The following is a 15,836-nucleotide window of genomic DNA, read 5'->3' on the forward strand; positions in this document are numbered from 1 at the left end:
TAACCTTAGGCAAGTGACGTAGTCTCTAAGGGCATGTCTACACGAGACTCTTTAAGGTGCATTAGCCTAAATTTAAGGCTATTAGGGCACGTGTCTGCATGTGTGCACCCTCAATGCATTTTAAAATGGAGAATTTAGGCTATTCACGCCTAAATTCGATGCCTGCAAATGCAGGTATCAAATGTAGGCACAAATAGTTAAAGCGCATTAATGAACATGTAGATGCATTAAATCACATTAATGCTGTGTGTGTGGACTGACTTGGGACTAAAGTTAGTCCCAAATCAGTCCACACACACAGTGTTAATGCATTTTAATGCCTGCACATGTAGACATCAGCCTAAACCTGCTTAATACGCATTAAGCTAATGCACATTCAATTTTGGCACACTTAAATGCACGTGTAGACACACCCTCTATGTCCATCTATATAACCAGAATAATAGCACTTCCCTTTCTGACAGTGTTGGAAGAAGAATTATGTTCAGGCATTCTTAGACTGACAGAAGCCACATTAGTGTAGTGGTTCAGTCTGTCTGCCACTGAAGCCTCATAGGTCAGCTAGCTAGACTCTACTCTGACTTCTGTCTTTGGGACTGTAGATGGGAATTTGAGACATATTTCAATCAGTTCAATCCATGGCTACCCTATTCATTAAGTGCAAGTCAAATGGGACTGGGCAGAGGAATTTTTTTAGAGGAGACTTTCGAGTGAGGAACGTGCCAGTTACTCCCTGCAGCTGTTCAGAAGGGATTATGGTCACTAATCCCAACCTGCCATTTGCTCTGGTCAGACCATGGCAGTGTGGCCAGTCTTGGAGTTCATTCAGTTGAAAGGGGTCCTGAGATGCTGTTGCTAAGAGGCTTTGTCATTGTCACAGGCAATAAAGGAAGCGAGCAGCCCCAACACAGGAGGGACCGAGGCCCCTACATCCCCTGTACTGTGCAAAACAGACCTGGACAAGGTAACCTATTTTCTCTCTCCCCTCTCCAAATTGTGCTGCTGGTCAGACTGGGCTGAGGATGGGAGGAGGGAAGCACACCCACCCTGATGTCACAGTGACTGAAGGACTGGGAGTCAGGGGGCCTCAAGGCTGAGGGTTGGAGTGCTAAAGAGCAGGCTTACTTTCCTGCGTTTGCATAGCAGTAGGTGGTGAAAGGCTTCCTGAATGCACCCTCAAAGAACATCCAAGATCGGCCTGAGCTGGAGGTGCAAACTCTTCTAGTGGCCTGGGGCACATACCCTTCCTGTTCTGCTGGGTTAGGTGGAGGCTACTGGGACCCTGCCACATTTGCAGAGCTGTCATCGATGGTGGTCATTCCATGCTGACACTGAAAGGGTTAAAGCTCTTTGGGTGTTGTGGGGAGGTAGATAGCTGCTACCATTAGGATCCCCATGACATGCATTGATCTATGCTTGCCTTTTCCCCACAGAGGTTATCACAAGACAAACAGACTTCTGACTCAGACAGTGTGGTGACAGGAGAGAACTGCTCACCGCTGGCCCGGAGGGAGCCCCGAGAACATGGTGAGAGCACCAGCCCCTCTCCCGCTGCAGAAACAGCCCTCCCTCCCTTCCCCTCAGCTCAGTGGTGTCCATTAGCTGCTGGAACATGGGAAGGGGCTGGCCTACTCACACACTCTTTGTCAGTGCCATTAGGCCCTGCTGCATGGCTGGTAATAGGAGGCTCCTTCCACAGAGCTGTGGGCAGCCCTATCCCTGAGTTTTCCCTCCACACCAGTCATTGGGAACTCTGTTGTCCCAAGGTACAAGAGCTGTTGGGAGTTGAGAATGTCCTGCTCTAGCTCCTATCAGCATATCTCCAACATGCAACTGTCCCAGCCCCTGAAAAACTGCTCTTGCCTGAGGTAGGCAGTGCTTTGCCTGGCTTTGAAGATGCCCTCTCCTGAGCTGGCACTCCGTCCTGTTCCCAGGGAAAGGCAAGAAGAGTGGCTTGGCTGAACTGAAGGGCTCGGTGAGCCGCGCAGCTGGGAAGAAGATCACCAGGATCATCAGCTTCTCCAAGAAGAAGGCATCTCCTGAGGACACACAGACCTCCTCCACTGAGGAGGACATCCCATGCTGTGGTTTGTACCACACTGATTGGAGAGGGTGATGGGAGCACAAACAGGGAATCCTGGTGAACTGAGTCTAGAGGGAAGTTTGCCTTGGGACTTGGTGACAGGTCCTCCTCTGCCCCAGTGGAAAGGGTAGTGTGGGTGGGGAGAGGTTGCTATCCAGATTGCAGAGGATTTTGCTGTTGCTTCTGAATTTCAAGACTCCATTTCTGCGGCCCAAATGTAGAAACACTTTGCAAACCTACTGGCTTCAGGGGAGATTTTTCCTGAGCATGATCTCAGTAAAAACCAAGCAGGAGGGCCCAGTGACTAATGGTTTTGTGTATCTAATTGGAAGATCTCCACACAGAGGGAGCATCCAGACACCTCATGGAGTTTTGCAGTAGGGCTTTTACTGCTAAAGAAATTATTGTGAGGAAATAGCTGCCAGTTTTGTTAAGGGCGAATGGCAGAGGTAGGGAGACCTGCAGTGATTTGCTGAGAGGCACAGCAGTAGGAGCACAGCAGCACTTCAGACTGATAGTGAGAGCAGATGACCTTTCAGTTGCATGATTGGCGCCTCCAGCAAAACCCCCCAGTGCCTCTTACTACCCGCCTTCTTCTCTACCTCATGCATGACAGTTAATTAGGTCCAGCCAGTTAGGCACTGACTGAGATGCTGACTTCTGTCTGGGATCTGGCTCTCCCTGCAGGTTATTTGAACGTCTTGGTTAATCAGTGCTGGAAGGAGCGCTGGTGTCGCTTAAAAGGCAACACCCTTTATTTCCACAAGGACCGCACAGATTTACGCACACACGTGAACGCTGTTGTCCTCCGTGGCTGTGAGGTGGTTCCAGGGCTGGGCCCCAAGCACCCATTTGCTTTCCGCATCCTTCGAAATGGCCAGGAAGTCTCTGCCTTGGAGGTGAGCATGCATTCTCTGAGGCCTGGAGGGGTGAAGGAAGCATTCCCTGCCTCATTCAAGGAGAAGAGGTTGGGCCCAAAGCTTGGGCTGCTGTTTCCTCAAGGTTTACAACAAACCTAGAGCTAAACAGGGAAATGTCCTATATTCTAAAGCAAGACTTCCACGGATCATCCAGTTTAGCCCTTCCCCTACTGTGCTTTGACACTTGAGACAACCATGTGGGGTTAGCGCATGGAACAGAGAAGCAATATGGAGCAACTCAAAAAGTGAAGTGGATCAGTTGAGTTTCTCTGCACAGGATCATAAGAAAGTAGGGCTGGAAGGGACCTCACAATGTCATCTAGTCCAGCCCACTGCTCAAGGCAGGATCATCCCTGACTAAACCATCCCAGACAAGTGTCTGTCTATCCATCCTGCTTTTGAAAGCTTCCAAGCATGGAAAATGCACAACTTTTCTAGGTAGCCTGCTCCAATGCCTGCCCCACCTCATAATCAGAAAGCTCCTCCAAATCTCCAACCTAAATTTCCCCTGCTGCACCTTGAGGCAGTTGTTCCTAGTCCTATCCCATACAGCCACAAAGAAAAGCCCACTTCCATCCTTTCTATAATCACCCTTCAGGTATTTGAAGACTGTTATCAAATCCCCCCTCAGTCTTTTCTTCTCCACACTAAATAACCCTAGTTCTTTCAGCCTTTCCTTTTAAGTTTTGCTTCTCAGACCCCTAATGATTTTTATTGCCCAGTGCTGGACTCTTTCCAAACTGTCCACATCCTTCTTAAAGTGTGGGGCCCAAAACTGGACACAGTACTCCAGAGGAGCCCTCACCAGTGCTGAAAATAATCACTTCACTTGATTTGCAAGTGACACTCCTGTTTATACAACCCAGGATGCTGATGGGTTTTTTTTCAACAAGAGGACACTGTTGGCTCATATTCAGTTTATGGTACACTGTAACCCACAGGTCCTTCTCTGCAGTACTGCAGCGTAGCCACTGAATCCCCAGTCTGTATTTGTGCATGTGGTTATTCTGTCCCAAGTGCAGGACTTTGCATTTGTCCTTGTTGAATCTCATCTGGTTGACTGCAGACCATTTCTCCAGTCTATCCAAGCCATTCTGGATCCTAGCCCTGCCCTCTGGAGTGTCTGCAATTCCACCCAACTTGGTGTCATCTGCAAATTTGCTAAGCGTGCATGAGATCAACCAAAAGCAAAAGATCAGATGAACTGATGAGGAAATGAGCCTCTACATTAATAATCAATGCCATTACTCCTGCCACAAGCAAGGGAGTTGGATTCTTTAAATCTTTATCTCTGTAGGATCCCTTAAGAGAAGTGAATTTTTTATCTCGTGGTTGATTAAAGCGTACATGCATGGGTTGTCCCTGTTAATTTGTTTCATAATCTCCTTTCTCGCCCTTGTTGATGAAATGCATTGAATTATTTCACTTGGGGTCTAAATGAATATAGAGCAGCTACCCAGGCATTTATAGAATTGATGCAGAGAGACTGCTGAATTGGGTGAACAGGACAAGTGAAATCATTTGACTCCTATAGTTGCTCTCATGATGGGGTCTGAATTGGAGTGGGAATTTTATGTGGATTCAGGTACATGAGAGATTCACTAGGGAGATTAATTTTTCCCAGCTCCTTACTACAAACACTTTCTCTTGAGAAAACCCTATTTCAATGTGCATGTGTGGCGTGTGTTACTAAAGCGTGCATTTTCTTGTGTAGGATGGTGTCACAGAGCTTGTGTGGGAGATCCAATGCAACAATAAGAAAGAATAATTCCCTGTCATTCCTTATGCTCACAAGTATTAAGATTATCTAAGGCTTCTTGGAGAGAGCTGAGGCAGATCCAGAGGTCATGGTATTGCTTTTTTCACCCTCCCCAGGCAAACTGCTCTGAAGATCTCGGCCGCTGGCTTGGCCTTCTGCTGGTTGAGACTGGCTCAAAGACAACCCCAGAGGCCTTGCACTATGACTACGTGGATGTCGAGACAATTGCCAACATAGTCACTGCCGTGAGACACTCCTATCTGTAAGGGGCTCCCTCTTTCATCCTACCCCTACTCTTTAGGACAGCATGGCTGGGCCTCCCTATAGGATCCCACATTGGCCAAGGCTTGCCTGGCACCCACCCACTACTGTTCTGGCTGGGCCTTGTAGAGTACATCTCTTTTAAGGCTATCTAAGTCATCCATGGTGAGGCCCTCTTGTTTCTCTGCTGCCAAATTTGAAGACCCCAAGGCAATGCCCACAGCCTCCAAAGCATCCTAACCCTCGGTATCAGTAAGTAGGGAAGGAGGGATATGCCACAGGGCCAGTAGATCTGGGGTTATGATTTGTGGGGCTCCAAGCTATGTATGCTTTCTACAAGCTACCAAATAGTTAGAGGCCCAGACTGGGACTTGGGAGTTTGGGGTTTGCTTTGGGAACTGGAATAAGTCATTGCATCTCTCAGTACCTCATTGCTGAGACAGGATAACATCTACTCCAGTGTTCCTCTAAGTGTAGGGCACTTGCTTTGCAAGTTATAGGAGACCTGTAAATGTAAGATGCTAGGGCTTTGTAAGGTCTAAAGGAGTGCAGAGAGATCTCCTGAAACAGGTCTCTGCTTTTAGTAGTCTAGAAATTGCTGGCATGCTGCATAGGCTAGGCTATGAAGTCATGAATGGCTTCAATGTGCTTTGAGCTCCATGGGTACAAGGGGCTAGGTGAGACTGAAGAGTTTTTGCTGTTCTGGAAGGGAAGATGCTGGCTAATGTGCTCTGCCTCCACCTCTCTGTTTCCCCAGGTGGGCCAGCTCTTCCCATGAGTGCCAGACTGATTTGTCCCGAGTGGTGTATGATGATGTTCCCTATGAAAAGGTGCAGGTAAGACTGGATTATGCTCTGTCCATCTTCCATCTTGTGGCCTCCACAGGACAATGCTAGGGAGGGAAAGGACCCTGTTTACCCCAGGCATGCTGAGGGGCCATGACTCCTAGGCAGTCACACAGCCCTGGGTGCAGACTTCCTGCTCCTGTCCAGCATCAGTGAGCTGCACTATCCATGGAAGTTAGTTCAGTGTGTCCATCTGTCTCTGTTCTGTCCAGCCTGAGGACCTGCCACGGCCCTCAGGGGCACAGGTGAAGCGTCACGCCTCCTCCTGTAGTGAGAAGTCACGTCGTGTGGACCCACAAGTCAAAGTAAAGAGACACGCGTCGAGTAAGTTTGAGGCTGTGGATCCAGATCTTATTCCTGTGGGAGGGTGTCAGATGGCTTGGGGATCAGGGGCTGAAGCTTCCCATCTGGAGTCAACAGGTCCTCTTTAGCCCCAAGTCACTGAAGCTGAGAGTCATTTCCAGCTGCTGCCTGTTCAAGGTCTCAGTAAGATGAGGTGGTGGGGTCTTAGTTTAGTCCTTAAAGCAGAGATGGCCACCTGATGCCAGCATTGTCCCAGCTGGGGCTGACTATCAGGTCAATCTGACAGGCCCAGAACTGGGTGTGCTCTTTCAACTTGCCCGTGTCTGACATGTTGGTAGGATGCAATGAGGGGGGAAGCTCAAAGAGCCCTTGCCTCTCACAGCCTGTCTGCACATGGAGGAAAATAACTACCGGTAATACCTGCACCAACACCCAGCAGCTGCTTATCTGGCACACAGAGTGCAGCTTCCATCTGCTTCCAGAGCAGACTAAGTTAAACCACACAGAGGCACTCCGAGCTAGGAGCAAGAGCCCACATAGGGAGTGAGTGCAAAACAGGTGTGGTGCTCTGAATTCCCACCTGAGCTACTTGTTAGGCGCCCGCTATGGGAATAAGCTCTGAGCCAAAGCAGCACCCTGGAGATGGTGAGATCTTCGGCTTCTCCCCAGCACCTACTGCCTGACCTAAGCCAGCAGGTGTGGGACCAAGACACTCATTTCAACCTAATCTGCATAGCAGCCAAACAGGACCCCCAGTGCCATCTGGGAGAGGGGAGGGCTGGCATATTGACTCTTGCTCAGGGAGTTGTCCTTCCTGCCATGACCTTGTCCAGCCTCTCTGAGCTGACCTGGTTCATCCCTGGTAAGTCCTGTTCTTGCCTTCCTGAGCTGGTATCCCAGTTGTCCCTTACAGAGGCAGAGACCATTGTGCCAACCCTAAGCCCCTCACCTGACAGCCAGCATCCTGGTCTCTGCAGATGCCAACCAGTACAGGTATGGGAAGAACCGGGCTGAGGAGGATGCCAGGAGGTTTCTAACAGAGAAGGAGAAGCTGGAGAAGGAGAAATCCTCTATCAGGAATGAGCTGGTGGCCCTAAAGAAGGAAAAGCGGGAGCTCCGGGAAGCCATGAAGAGCAGCACAGGTATGGGCCAGCTGCAGCACCAGGCAGGAGAGGAAACACACATCTTCTGAGCTGCTCCTCACCCCTGTGTGCAAGGAGATTGTGGTCTCCATCTGGGCACAACTTGTTCATGCCCAACAGTCAGGGTGGCTGCATGTGTCCTCCATCTAGTCCTGCCAAGCCTGACCTGCAAACATCTTCCCCACCAGCAGTCATGCTCCCAGCTCTGGCATTGCACCTGCAGAGCCTCCTCACAGGCCTCCCCTACCATCTCCTCATCCCTGGGGTGCCTGATTGTGCAGACAGTTCTGCCAGTTGGGTGCACAGTTGCCAATAAGCTCCTGCTCCTCACCCCGGTCCCATGCAGGTTATACCGGCAGCAGCCCAACTCCCTCTGGGCCTGTGTCTCCCAGATTGGGCAGTGCTGACTCCCAGCTGGTCCAGCCTCAGCACTGCTCTGCTCTGGAGCTGTTCCTCACACTCTTTGTTCCTGGCTTTTCCCCCTCTCAGGCTGGGGCTTCGCCTTAAGCCCTCTGCCAAAATGGCTATTTCTTTCCACTCAGGTCAGATGCGAAGTGCCAGCTGCAGAGCTGAGTCAGCGCAGGCTGTAGCAGACTGCTGCTTCCACTGCTGGGAATTGCTGCTGCAACCCTTGACCAACAGCGTCACCTAGTGACCAAAACATGAGCGACTCCCCAGCAAAGTGGGTGTAACTGTTTCCTGCTCAGTTCCTGAGCTTGAAAAGTCAGAGCAGAAAACCAGCTCCTAATAAATCCTAGCAAAGGCAGGATCCTGCTGCCCTGCACAGCTAGAATAGGCACTATGACACTAGAAACAGACCTAGACAGAAGTGTTAGAGCATCCCCAGCTGGGACCACAACCCTCCTTGCCACCCAGAAATGAAATACTCAGATCTTCAGGTGGGAAGGGATGAATCAGACCCACCTCTGAACCCCCTTTGCAGCCTGCAACCTCCAGGCATCTCTGAACTGATGGGGCCTGACCCATCTTCTTTGTGCTGGGAGCAGGGCACAAGCTGAAGGAGCTGGAGGAGCGCATTGTGGCCTTGGAAGAACAATGCAAGGGGAAGGAGGAACGACGTGTGGACCTGGAGCTCAAGCTGACAGAGGTGAAGGACAGGCTGAAACAGTCGCTAGCTGGAGGGCCTGCTCTGGGGCTAGCTGTGACCACCAAGGCTGAAAATGGGGTATGGAGATGCTACCTACCATCCATCCATTCATCCATCCACAGGCTGGGGGACTTATGCTGCACTGGGGCAGGGCTAGGATGACTCCTTTTGCTGCTGGCTTGTGACTACAGCAGGTGGGAAGTGCAGGGATACAGCTAGACTCACTTTGGTCTTGAGACTGCACCTTCCCCTGTGCTTTGCCAACCTTGAAGCTGAGGAAGTCCTGCATCCTCATTGTCCTCCTCTTAGGCCATTTAAGTCCAAGTGGCTTCTCCTTTGTTCTGCTGAGGCACCTAAGAACTGACCTGCAGCCCCCCCAGTTATTTCAGTCCTGGGCTCCCCACACAGCCTTGCCACTGCCTGTTGCAGTTTAGTCTGCCCAGCTGCCCCTTACTGGATGGTTAATGCTCATTTGATACATGGGGAAGCTGCCAATTTGTGCTACAATCTGGTGTCTCACTGCATCCCCATCTCCTGCTGTCACAGCTCCCCGGGTCTCTAAACATTTGTTTTTTCCCCTTCTACAGGAGACTGGAAATAAGCCAAATGGGAATGCCCCAGAGCACTTGGTCCCCGTTAACTGCGCAGCAGAGATGAGGAAAAGGAGTCCTTCCCTCCTTCCTACCAACAAAGGGAACGTGCTGCAGAAGGCCAAGGTATAGTTGTGCTCCCAGCCTAGGAGCACCTTCCCCCTCTCCCTGCCAACAAGGTATGAAGCTGACACCCTGATCCCACCCACATCAGATCCTCAGACACTTAACCTTTCCCAGGCCAGGAGGCTGGAGAACTACATGCCTCCCCAGCAAATGCACATCATCTGCCTGCCGAAGGGGCAGGTAACCTTCAAACTAGCAAGGTGTCAGGCTACCTGGCTGGAGATCATTCAAGTGGCAATTTGTGGCCTGATTCCCAGGAAAGTGGTGGTAACTGTCACTAGGAGGCTGAGCTACATTGGCCAAAGCACTTGCTATCTTATCTTAGCCCTGGGAAGGCCGAGCTATACAAGGCCTCATCAGGTTTCTTTCCATCTACAACCGCTGAGTCCCACATGAGGTGAAGGACCCTGATCGGAGCTACAGCCCCATTCCCAGTACAGGTCTCAGTGTCTAAAACATGGGGCCTAAAGTTGCTCCAGATCTCTCTGTGCTGTCCTCCTGCTAGCAGGCCCTTAAACTGACTCTCTCCCTCTTTCCTTCTTCTGTTTGCAGGAATGGGAAATGAAACAAACCTAAGCAGGGCAGCAAGCCCTCACAGCCTGCCAAGAACCCACTGGACACTGGGACATACTGAAGAGCCACAAGCCCCTCTACCCCAAGGACCTTGGAAGAGGGTGCTGGGGAGAAGTGCAAGGAGAAGCGCCCACCCTCCAATTGCGCTGACGTCTGGCAAGCAAACAAGATGATGACAGAACTGCTGGGGAGGAGGGGAGTGGGAGGGGTATTGGGGAAAGGGCGGGGAGGGGGGAAACCTTTCAACGATAAGATTTGCATGCTGCTGGAATACCCGTCTCTGAGGAAGGAGCACCTTGAACAGGACTGGAACACCAGCCCTCCTGAAGGATGTGTTTCCTTCTTGGCAAATAACAAACTGGAGCAGGGAGTGAGAATTAGTGGACAGTGCAGGTAGCTGGCAGCCAGAGCTGCTGGATTATCGTCCAGATTCTGTCAGTGGGTCTGTGCTTTACATCACGTGCCTCCATTTTTTGCCATCTGTCAAGCATGGGTCAGCATGATACTTCAGCCAGGGGGTGCTATGAGCTTTCATCACAGGCATAAAATGGAAGTTCCTGGGAGTCAATGCTATGTTAGACCCTGCTCTGCTAGACCAGACCAGACCAAACCAAACCAGACCACTGACATACTTAGTGTCTGGTCTTGCCTTGTGCCAAACTGGATCAGAGAGCATGTGCCTCGCCTCTGGCAACAGTCTAGTCCAGAGGCCCTAGAGGAAGGTGACACTCACCTTGGCACTTCTCCTGTGCACTGTGCTAGGTTCCAGATACCTAGTCAGTGGCTTATTGGGGTGCTCTCAGCCAAACAGCAGCTTCTCAAGTGCTTTGGTTTTCTTTTGACATTTCTGATACCAAGTAAGCTCAGTAGCACTGGGAGGGTAGAGGCTGTGCAGTCCTCTGTGGCTGACACTTTCAAAAGTGACCACAATCTTTTTGGGTGCAAAGAGCAGGGATCAACTGAGGATGAACCAGAGCTCAAGTGCCAACACTAGAAAACAAATGGCTAGCAACCAGCTGGGGCCTTGCCAGGTATCTGGGAGAGGCTATAAGCAACCAGGGTGAAGACAGTCATGTTCTCTCTCCCTTGAGCCAGTATCAGATGCAGAGCTGAGAGGGAAATGGAGACTACAGTATTTTTGGCCAGCGGTGCTTCCTCTGTACTGTACGTAGAATAGGATGCATTGTTATTCGGAGGGTATAGCCAAAATGGAGAAGGGACAGAGAAAGGGGAATAAAGAAGAGCAAGATGCTGAGGGGAAGGGGGAGAAAATAGTCTTGATTGTTAGTGCGTGTGTTGGGAGTGCAGAGGGGTGAGAGGGAAAGTGCTGCTGTCCTGCCGTCCTGCAACGAGCCAGTCTGTGGGAGCCCGTCCGTGATTGTAAATACTAATGTCACTACTCTTGGGAACCGTCTGCCTTGTCGTTCTTTAAAAGCGGCTCAGACACTTACACCACAGCACGGCTGCCAGGCTGCTCCCGGTTACACCCTCGGCTGGTGCCAGCACTGCAGCTGAAGGAGCAATTGCTTCTTTCACGCTCACCCAGGGCGGCACTCCCCACCCGGCCACCCTCCTCCACGCCCTCGCCTGCCAGAGCGCCGGCTGGCTTCGGGGCAGGCCCACGCTCCAATGGGGCACACGGGGCAGCTAACGCGAGTGGGTTTCGCTCCCCCGCCCCGTGACCAGCCTGGCGCTAACGTGGCTGAGCATCGCCTCGGCCTGGGGTCTGGAAGCAGCGGGTGCTGGTGGAAAAAGGATGCGAGACACGGCAGCTCTGCTCCGTGGACAGTGGGGCAGCGTCTCCGCACAGAGCGCGGCGGGGGCTGCACAGACCGAGGGCGGGAAGGGACGTCGCCTTTGTGCTGCCCTAAAAACGTGGTGCGAGGTGCAAGGCTGCCACGAGCCTCCTTCCCCGTGGGCGGGACCCCGCGCAGCTCGCACCCTCGAGCCCGGCCACGACCGCGCCCCCCTCTATGACGCAACACGGCAGAGCCAAGCCCAGACGAGGGTAGACGTCACGACCCGCCGCAGGAGACCGGTCATTCGGAGGCGATGCAGACCGCCCGCCCCGCCCCGCTCCGCGGTGCCTGCTGGGAGTTCTAGTCCCAGCGCCGGCCTGCTTCGCTGTGGCGGGGGGCTGCTGGGAGTCGTAGTCCCTCCCAGACCGTGGCGCGGGGGCTCATGGGAGCTGCGGTGCCGAGCGGGGCGGGAGGCGTAGTCGGAGCATGGCGGGTGGCTCCGCGCGGGCGGCACCGCGGCTTCTCAGCCCGCTCTTCGCGCTGCGTGCCCGGCGGCCCTGCAGGTAGGGGGGGCGAGGAGCGGAAGGCAGAGCAACGGATTGGGCAGGGACGAGAGGAGGAGGCAGAGCAATGGATCGGGCAGGGAGTGCAGGACACGGGGAGAAAGGGCAACGTATCGGGCAGGGATCATGGGGCAAGGGGAGAAAGCAGAGCAGTGGATGGGACAGGGTGGAGGCAGAGCAATTGGTCGGGCAGGGAGCGTGGGGAGAAGGGGAGAAAGAGCAATGGATTGGGCAGGGGATGTAGCGACACTCAAGGAGGGTTTTAGGGCTGTCGCTGCAGCGCAACTGCCAAAAACATTGGCTCCCCCAGCCTAACAAAAAGTGCTTGTCCTGGGAATGGATTTCCATCGGCCCAGCGCGAGGGAGCCGGTGCCGGAGGAGACGAACCCCCCGCTAATGCCGCCAGCCCGGCTCTGCCCCTGCCCTCCACGAGCTGCTCGATGCCTCTCTGCAAGCCAGCGAGCACTCGTAAAAGCTTCCCCGCCTGTCGGGTAGCGTCAGGGTTGCCGCTTTGCCCGGCACGTGCGTGGACTAATGTCCTCTTAATGCGCATTTTGGGTTTGGTGTCCAGTGAGAACTGGATGTGGTTGTACAGCGTGTCTGTTTGGAGTGGTTGTCTCGCTGGGTGTTAGGTGGTCAGAGACGGGCTTAACTTGGGCTGGGCAAAATGTCCGTTCTCCGTGGCTCCTACCTCCCTTTAAGGAGTAAAGCCTGCGAAGAAGCAGCTGGCAACTAGAAACCGTTCCTTTGGTTAGTTATGGCCAAAGCAGGGTTGGCTCTAGAGTTACTGCGATAAGGGGAAATGGGGAGAGGAGTAAAGCACAGTGAAGTAGAGAGATCCAGAAGCATAGGTGGGGCTGCTGCTTTTATGGCTTACTTTTAAAAAAGCAGTTGGGTTCGGATGTCTTCCCCCTCACTCGTGCTTGCTTTATATACTTGAAAAGTATCCTTGTCCCACCGTATGTCAGCTCACATAGGGAACACCAAGCTCCATTGGTCTGTAGGTGACTGAATAACGGCTAATGGGTAGCTCACGATGGATGATCAGGCCACTGTGAAACCAGCCCCTACGTGCAAATACTTGGCTGTCCAACTACTGCAGGCTGTATCGTGCCAATAATGATGACTGATGGGTAGGTGATCCCATTATGGAAGTTATCATTCAGACTTGAGTGTGTGCCTGTGGGACTTTGCAGGACAGTCTTGAGGCATATATGGAGAGAAGAGGGATAACCTCCTGGCACCCAAGAGGAGCATTGGAGAGGTGACCCAGGTGTATTGGGTCTTTGGAAAGGGGCTCAGGGAGCCTGAGGATGTTGTAGGAGTGACAGTGCTGTGTGGCTCATCTCAGACCTATTTGGCTTGAAGCAATGAAAGGTGTTTTAAGGATATGTATTTTACACTACATGGATAAAGTTCTGTATTTCATTCCAACCCCCCTGTATCTGCCTCTTTCTGACACTGGCTCCCATGTCTTTTTCCTCCTTAGCTCAGGTGTGTAACCTGTTCATACCCTTGGAGACTTCTCCACTTCCCTCACTTGGGAATTTCCCAGCCACCTCCCATGCAATTTCTCAGTGTTGTAAAGGCAGTTACAGCAAATCCATATCTGTATGATCTGTGTGCATTATGCCATCTGCAGTAGATCACTCTCCATTCTCTTGGTGAAGTGCTGATCGCATCTCTTAGGAAAAAGCTGCCTCCTTTGCTTCTTCCTCTATGTCCAGTTCTACATGGTAGTTCTTAGTAAATCCCTTTTAACCCTGACTCTGTGAGAGGGCTGTGGTTTCTTGTCTGCAGTATGAGGCAGGCTAGTCCAACAGCATGTGATATCTGGGGAAGTTTATAGGCTGGGGGTGGGTGTGTTTTGTGACTTGGCTTCTTTTTCACTAGCTGGGAAAGGAATCCATGCAGACAGCTCTCTGCTTCACGTAGGCAGGTCCCTCTGACTTCGCCACTTGCTCGTTCATTCCCCTTTTGCTTGAGTGCACACACAAATATGTACATATATGAAGCATGAGTCGCATGCAGCCGGAAACAACTCAGTAAGCTCTGCTTCCTCCAGGTAAATGATTACTAAACTTATCTGTGTAGCTTCTGCAAACTGCAGGTGTCTGAGCTACCAGGCTCCATGGTGGTGGGGGGGTAGGGAAGCTTGTTCCCTTGGCTGTATTTCAAGGCTATTTTCCAGCCTGTTTAACGTTCCTCAGTGAAGTTCTGTAAATAAAATAATTTAACAGCCAAAGGCTGTTATTGCAACTGATCTTTCTCATGCGTGCACACGCGTGCATGGTGGGTTAATGGTTTCCTCTTCCATTTATGTCTCATGATTTTGGGAGATAACTGTGTTAACAGGTCAGCAAATGTAACCATCTCTTCATAGAACAACCTGTAATTAACAGTTTTGCATTTGCATCTTTTAATCCCACAATAATGTGCTATTGGCAGTCTTGTGACTGAGTTCATGGTTGTGGCAATTTTAGATTTTTATCTTTAATGGGATAGTCCCCAGTGACAGACAGAAACTCGCTCACGAGTTTCTCCTACCCTTACAGTTGAGCGGCTTGCATAACAAACCATATAATTAATGGTTTGTATGTTCTAATTCCAGTAATCTGTACTGAAACCAAAACTGCTCTGTCTCCTACCCCTGGACTAAAGTAAACTCTGAAGCTGAATTAACCAGTAAAACCCCACATTGTATATCTAAACAATTATACTAACAGAGTAAGTAGACTTAGCTGAAGTAATTCTGGAAAAAAATAGCAATTGTTTATTCTAGAGAGAGGTTTTTTTTTAAGCTACACAGGGAGAACAGAGCCTAACTTGCTTTCTGTGCTGGTTCATTTTTAAGCCACCAGCGGTACCCTGTTTTGTAGAAGAAAAGTTTAATGAAGGAAATGGGACCCCCATCAGCTTATTCAGTTCATTCTTCCATGGAATATTCTGTCATGAACATATCTAAGCTTCATATTGCTTCACTTTTTATGTCTCAGAGATGAGCCGCCATTGGCATAGAGAGATTTGACTGGCATACTTCAGCAGCAGGTATCTTGGAAACACCCAAGTTTGGGTTCCACTCAAAAGCTTTCTGGCACTTTCGAGGAGGGGGCTGCAACAGTGGGTTTTGGGTGGGGGGAGGTTTGGAAAACAACCTAGTACAGACAAGCAGTATATTCTTGTGTCCTTATGTTAAAATTGGTATGCAAGAAACTTCCCCACAGAGCAAGCACTCAGCAGTAGCTTTTCCTGGGGTGTTTTCTGGGTGTGTATTTTGGGACAAAGGCAGATTGGTGCATTGCTGGTGCTAAAATCACCTAATTAGCAGGTATTGATATGCAGATGGTTTGGGAGAAATGAGGGAGATTCTGGATATCTGTCATTGAGCTTGTGACTGTAACAAACAAAATGTGGCAGAAGGGGCCTGCTGAGTAAGGAAGAGGAAGGAGTTAAGTTTGGTGGTCTTTGAAGTTAGTGTGAAGCTCTTAGTTACCATGTCAATAAACCTTGACTAAAACGGATATTAAAGCCCTTCCAAGAATGTGTAGCAAGGCTTTCTTGTTTAACAGTTGTCAAGGTGCTTTCTGAATGGAAAAAGCCTCATAGGGCTTGTCTCAAAACTCCAAATCCCATGTAGGCTGGCAAGGAGAGGAAGATGGGCTTGAAGCTTGGGCCTGGCTTCTGACCAGAACTCTTTGGCTAGTTACAGACATTCAAAAAGCCTGAGGCAGGATTGATCTTGGTTACATGGTTTTCTGTAAGTGGCGTAGTTTAATTCAGTAGCAAACAGAACACACATTCGCCCTTTGGTGGGGCAGGGGAGC

The 15,836-nt window shown here is 50.9% G+C and overlaps 2 protein-coding genes across 5 annotated transcripts in view; both read left to right on the forward strand.

Annotated features, from left to right (window-relative positions):
- AFAP1L1 (actin filament associated protein 1 like 1) overlaps positions 1 to 11,167 on the forward strand; it is a 27,910-nt gene extending 16,743 nt beyond the window's left edge. The window contains exons 10-20 of the mRNA XM_025200883.1: positions 881 to 964; positions 1,434 to 1,527; positions 1,935 to 2,087; positions 2,771 to 2,982; positions 4,879 to 5,024; positions 5,781 to 5,859; positions 6,081 to 6,192; positions 7,149 to 7,313; positions 8,321 to 8,499; positions 9,009 to 9,137; positions 9,690 to 11,167. Coding sequence (XP_025056668.1) covers positions 881 to 964; positions 1,434 to 1,527; positions 1,935 to 2,087; positions 2,771 to 2,982; positions 4,879 to 5,024; positions 5,781 to 5,859; positions 6,081 to 6,192; positions 7,149 to 7,313; positions 8,321 to 8,499; positions 9,009 to 9,137; positions 9,690 to 9,713 — 1,377 coding nt within the window. The 3' untranslated portion in view covers positions 9,714 to 11,167. The remainder of the gene's footprint in view (positions 1 to 880; positions 965 to 1,433; positions 1,528 to 1,934; positions 2,088 to 2,770; positions 2,983 to 4,878; positions 5,025 to 5,780; positions 5,860 to 6,080; positions 6,193 to 7,148; positions 7,314 to 8,320; positions 8,500 to 9,008; positions 9,138 to 9,689) is intronic.
- A 663-nt stretch (positions 11,168 to 11,830) lies between these two features.
- The window catches only part of GRPEL2 (GrpE like 2, mitochondrial), a 12,341-nt gene continuing 8,335 nt past the window's right edge, over positions 11,831 to 15,836 (forward strand). For 2 of the 4 annotated variants that reach the window (XM_025200912.1, XM_025200913.1), the window contains exons 1-2: positions 11,896 to 12,012; positions 12,981 to 13,145. In XM_025200912.1, coding sequence (XP_025056697.1) covers positions 13,132 to 13,145 — 14 coding nt within the window. In that variant the 5' untranslated portion in view covers positions 11,896 to 12,012; positions 12,981 to 13,131. Of the gene's footprint in view, positions 12,013 to 12,980; positions 13,146 to 15,836 lie in introns of all 4 variants that reach the window. The other 2 variants (XM_025200911.1, XM_006021094.3) reach the window with 2 other exon arrangements.

The sequence above is a fragment of the Alligator sinensis genome, unplaced genomic scaffold, assembly GCF_000455745.1.
Source record: "Alligator sinensis unplaced genomic scaffold, ASM45574v1 scaffold360_3, whole genome shotgun sequence".
Classification (NCBI taxonomy): Eukaryota; Metazoa; Chordata; order Crocodylia; family Alligatoridae; genus Alligator; species Alligator sinensis.